The 5,428-nt window shown below is 35.1% G+C and overlaps 1 protein-coding gene across 1 annotated transcript in view; it reads right to left on the bottom strand.

Moving 5' to 3' along the window:
• LOC121369778 overlaps positions 1 to 1,169 on the bottom strand; it is a 43,093-nt gene extending 41,924 nt beyond the window's left edge. The window contains exon 1 of the mRNA XM_041494837.1: positions 990 to 1,169. Within this exon, the coding sequence (XP_041350771.1) occupies positions 990 to 1,062 (73 nt within the window). The 5' untranslated portion in view covers positions 1,063 to 1,169. The remainder of the gene's footprint in view (positions 1 to 989) is intronic.
• Between the last annotated feature and the right edge of the window lie 4,259 nt (positions 1,170 to 5,428).

Genomic DNA, 5,428 nt, shown 5'->3' with positions numbered 1-5,428 from the left:
CTGTTTCTAAAACACCAAACCAAGGTGACCAATGTTATAAATCACTAATGTAATTAAAGAGGTACAAATACATTTAATTTTATTAAATGTCTATTCCGCACAAATCGCATACAGAAAAGACACTTCAACGCCAAACAACATAACCATGTATGTATGCATTGCTATTAAAATTGTAGTTAATATCTACCAAGTAAATAGATAAATCTAGATTATCTAAAATCTAATGTCGAGTCAGGCCTTGAAAATAAATCTTTAAAATAACTTAAATTAATACAGCTGCTATCAACAATGTTGTTAATCCATGCTGTATAATTTATAAACAGTACAAGGCTTAACAAAATAGTCCATATATACGAATTTGGGTCAATATCATGAATAAACAATGTTTTATTTACGATATGTCAATACAATCGATATTAATTATACTATGATCCTAAGTACTATGAAAAAAATATATCAAATTATATTTTCGTACAAAAAAATACATGATATCAAAAGGTATGTCCGAACGGACGTTGAAAGTGTGGTAAGAAAAGTATTGACTTAATGTACGCCTTGCACTAGTGCAAAATATACTAAATACTTTTCATCAAAAATTACTAAATTATTTTTTAAACAAATAAATATTAGTAATAAATTATAAAATGTTCAGTAAACAATTAAGATAAATCAGTTGTAACAGATAATTTTTTGCAAGTAAAATACATTTTTAAAATCATAATTCGACGATTTAAGTACGCAATGGGCCAACTATTGAAATATTTTTTTATTTCTATAACTTAAACATTAATTTTTATTGCTAGTTTTTTTATTTTAAAATGTATCAAGCTTATTTCGATAATAATTAATGAATCACCATTCATATGTTCTTTTAAAAAAAAACCCTTAATATAAAATTTCCTGCGCCAATATTTATCACAAAATTTACAAAAACCACAACATTTTATTCAAATATTTATACGTGTACTAATAAGTTAATCCACACTTACCTTGAGATGCAATCGGAAATTGATAACTGCAAATTAATCCTAAAAGAAGAAGTTTAAAAATCCGCATATCCATGCTGTCATGATGACTGTGAAACCCACGCTACTTCATGCGCACACCTGAGTGTGTAACTTTTTCAGGAAGTGTTTAAAACCCTCCCTTCCAAGCGGTGTTCACTTTATCGAATCCCTCTTCCTTCACGCTCCCAGCCCGCTCGCTCCGCTCCGTGTGTTAAAGCTTAACTCGCACGTGTATCGGACCGAACTGTCCGTCCAAATGGCCATCTCCGAAGAGCCAGAGGGAAGCTAACCGCCGATTATCGTTATTAATATTTAACACGGGTTTCTAAACAACACTGCCGCTTCACAGGGGACACAATTAACCGCTGACCCTCTTGAAATGGGGACAGCGTATATCCTCTTTGGGAACAGTGACCCAATCGTATTTTAAATAAGTGAACAGCTTTTTTTCTGGGGCTCTCATTTAAAAAGGCGAGAGCTCAAGCTAACTCTTCTTTTTTCTCTCTCTTTTTTTCTTTCGAGTATTGTTGCTGCTTATTAATAACAATATGCAACTGCTAAATAGGTTATTCTATTTAATAAACGCCAATAATATAACCTGTTTTATGCGTGCATTGGTGGTGTGGGTTTTATATCAGGGACTCACGTACAACCACCCACGAGATTTGTTTTTTTTAAATTTACATTCAGATCACCATTTTGTGCAGCTGCAGTAAAACAAACATAACAACTACAAAAAAACAATAGAGTGGCAAATATAGCATATTATATCGTATCATATAGTTTTAATTCTACACGTACAGTATTGCTTATTTGGAATATTCCCAAGTGCGTTTGTGGAAATCTTACTTTTGTTAATATTTTAGAATATAACCGTTTCAAACATAGTCAAAACCAACCGCCACCACCAACACCCCCCCCACCCCCCCCCCAAAAAAAAAAAAAAAAAAAAATAGATACAAAAACAAAATTTACATTTCCATTTAGACACCCCCACCCCCACCCCCACCCCTCTCCTCTCCGCTGTTGATCAAATTCTGGTTCCGCGTCTGTGTTTAATAATGTAGTGACCTACATTTATCGTATTTTACGATTAAATTTATTTTATTATAAAAATTGCCGGGAGTCATATGTCTGAACAGCAAGGATCGATCAGTCATAACGCGGTTACTTCTGCCAGCGTCCGCTTTAAATCATCCGCCGACACAAAACGAATATTAATAGAGATAGTTTAGGCAAACATTGCTATATTTGCGCACCATGACTGCTTGTCACATGTGATATTTGTTTACAATATCGTATTGTGTTAAGTAATGCGAAGCCACCCTACACAGGGTTTATTGTTGTCATTAATTATAACATTGAGAAATAGCAAACACGAGCGACTACAAAGCTTAAATTTCTGTGTTCAGTGCGTATAGAGCATTCGCGTGGTGTTTGTATGCAGCGCACGGTCATCAATAACGGGAACCAATACTAAACAAAGAGAGGGAAATCTTTTTACTGAAATGGTATGTTGATGCGACAATGTCATAAAATACTGAAATACATATAGTTATTGTTAAAAAAAAAGAAGAAGAAGAAAAAAAGAGAATAATAATAAAGGCGTCGAAAAGGGGAGTGGGGATGGCTTTTAAAGTTAAAGTTTGTTTTGTTTAATGACACCACTAGAGCACAGTGATTTATTAGTCATCGGCTACTGAATGTCAAACGTTTGGTAATTTTTACATATAGTCTTAGAAAGGAAACCTGCCATATTTTCCATTAGTAGCAAGGGATTTTTGTTATATGTACCATCCCATAGGCAAGATGGCATATACCACGGCCTTTGATAGACTAGTCGTGGTGCACTGGCTGGAGCTAGAAATAGCCCAATGGGCCCGCCGACGGTGGATGGGATTGAGCATTGCCGACAAACTCTAAAGATTATATACAATGTCATAAGCTACTGAAATGCATATAGTGATTATTACAAATAATGTAGGCGCCGGAAGAGAAACACAAATTAACGACACCACTAGAGCATTTTAATTAATCAGTCATCAGCTGTTGGATATTAAACATTTGGTAAATCTAACGTAGTCTTCAGAGGAAACCTGACACATTTTCCAATTCTTCTTCTCATTCTATACTTATTTTTGTGCTTATATAACGTTCAAGCACGCTGTCCTGGGCACACACCTCGGCTATTTGGACTGTCCAATGCAGAGGATTGATTAGTGGTTAGTTAGTGTGTAGTTAGAGAGAAGTCGGTGTAGTGACCATATACCCACCCATTGAATCGTTAAACTCGCTCTGTGTGGGAGCCGGTACCGGGACGCGAACTCTGTACCTGCCAGCCTTAAGTCCGATGGCTTAACCCATTATACCAAAATAGGCCTGTCATTTTTTTTTCATTAACATCAAGGGATCTTTTAAATGCACTTTCCCACAGACAAGACAGCACTTATCACGGCCTTTGATATATCAGTTGATCACATACAATGTATATATCAGAACTACCTGAAACATACTAGGGCGGCTAAACTTTATAATTTAAGCAAGAAGTTGCAAGTAATGTGTAATAATTTAACGGTAAAAAAAAACCCTCTGATAGCCGAAAATATTATACGCTGCCAAATAACTGGAGTCAGTGCCTTTAAGATCAATTAACCTTGCCGAACGTCGCGAAACAGATTTGTTTTTGGAGGGGACATGGGGTGGGAACGATTTTAAGAATTATATCCATATTAAGCACCAAGACAATAAACTGTTTGATTCTTTGACATTTTCATACAGTTCATAGTAGAACCTGCAAAAAAGGATACCTCTGTATAACAACACATCATTCGCTCGGATGTTGTTCAAAACATGTTAAGTTAACATTGGACTAGTTGACAAAAGCCAAAAAGGTGTGGTTTGGTGTGTGTGTGTGTGTGTGTGTGTGTGTGTGTGTGTATATATATATATATATATATATATATATATATATATATATATATATATATATATATATATATATATATATATATATATATATATATATAGTTATATTTTTTGTCAAGCGTTTACTGCAGCTGACTGTATAATGTTTGTAAACCACCTGTGTTTGTGTGCGCGTGTATTTAGTGTTTATCTTATCTTTTTTCGAGTCTTTTTTAATGTTGTTTGGCTGCAACCGTTGTTTGTTTTTATTATTGGTTTTTCTTTTTCTTTTTTTTTCCTTCTTTTTTCTTTCTTCTTTTTTTCCTTTTTTTTTTTTAAATTTTGAGGCGGGGGTGGGGAAAGTTATTTAAAGGGTGTGTGTTCTCTTCGGGTTATGGTTATTTATTTTGCCATCACCCGACATTTGGACGCACTGCCCTGTATTTCTATTAGAAAGTCTTGTATCGATTCGCCTAGTGTTTCCTGAACACGTCGCAAGCAAAACTGAAAGTGTAAAAATAAATCAAAACATAACGTGGTAATAATTGTCACTGAAAAGATAAAACGTGTTCAGTTTGGACGATTTAGAACAATAACAAAAAATCGCCCGTTGTTTAATGCACACGGTAAAGTGATATCAATTTATTTGTGAGTGTCAGGGGATTTTTCATTCAACAAATCAGCACTCGTAATAATTATTAAAGCAATAAGTTCAAACTTGCCCGCGGAGAAACACACTGGGTATCCGATCTTAGCACGAGACGGTGTAATTGTTTCAGTCATTTAAACAAGAAATAGGAATATAGGGCATCTCTTGGGTTGTTTTAGCAAACGGAGATACGTTACACGCGGCCTGATTGAAAAAACAAAACAAACAATAGCGGTGTCACTGAGTGACAGAAAAGACTAAATGTTAGTAAGAAAGGCTTTTGTTTATCTATCTATCGATCTTTCTTTCTTTCTTCTTTCTTTCTTTCTTTCTTTTTTGTTTTGTTTGCTTTTAGGTGTGCGTGTGTGTGTGTGTGTGTGTGTGTGTGTGTGTGTGTGTGTGTGTGTGTGTTTCTGTGTGGGGAGGGGGGTTCGTGGTTGTTTTTCTTTAGGGGTTAATGTCTTTTGGAGGGCTTGTTTGTTTCGTTTTGTGGGTTTTGTGTGGGGGTTTTCTTGTTGTTTCGGGTTTTTTGGGGTTTTTTGTGGAGTTTTGGTTTTCGTTTTTTTGTTGTTGTTGGGATTTTTGGGGGACGGTTGGAGGAGGGGTTGATTTTGTGTTAGGTTTTGTGTTGTCTTTTGTGTGAGTTTTTCGTGGAGTCTTGTTTTTGCTTTTGTTGTTATTGTATATATGTATATGCAGTGGTGTTTTGTGTTGTTTTCGAGCTGTTGGTTTTTGGGAAGGTTTGTTTATTTTGTTGTTTCATAACTCGAGTAGCACCAAGATTACAGTAACGCAGCAACAGCATCTAACGCTCTGATTTGTTCTAATATGTGACATGTAAATAAAAAAAGAATTCATGAAAATACTG

This window comes from Gigantopelta aegis, chromosome 4 (assembly GCF_016097555.1).
Source record: "Gigantopelta aegis isolate Gae_Host chromosome 4, Gae_host_genome, whole genome shotgun sequence".
Classification (NCBI taxonomy): domain Eukaryota; kingdom Metazoa; phylum Mollusca; class Gastropoda; order Neomphalida; family Peltospiridae; genus Gigantopelta; species Gigantopelta aegis.
This window is presented reverse-complemented; position numbering and strand designations above follow the sequence as displayed.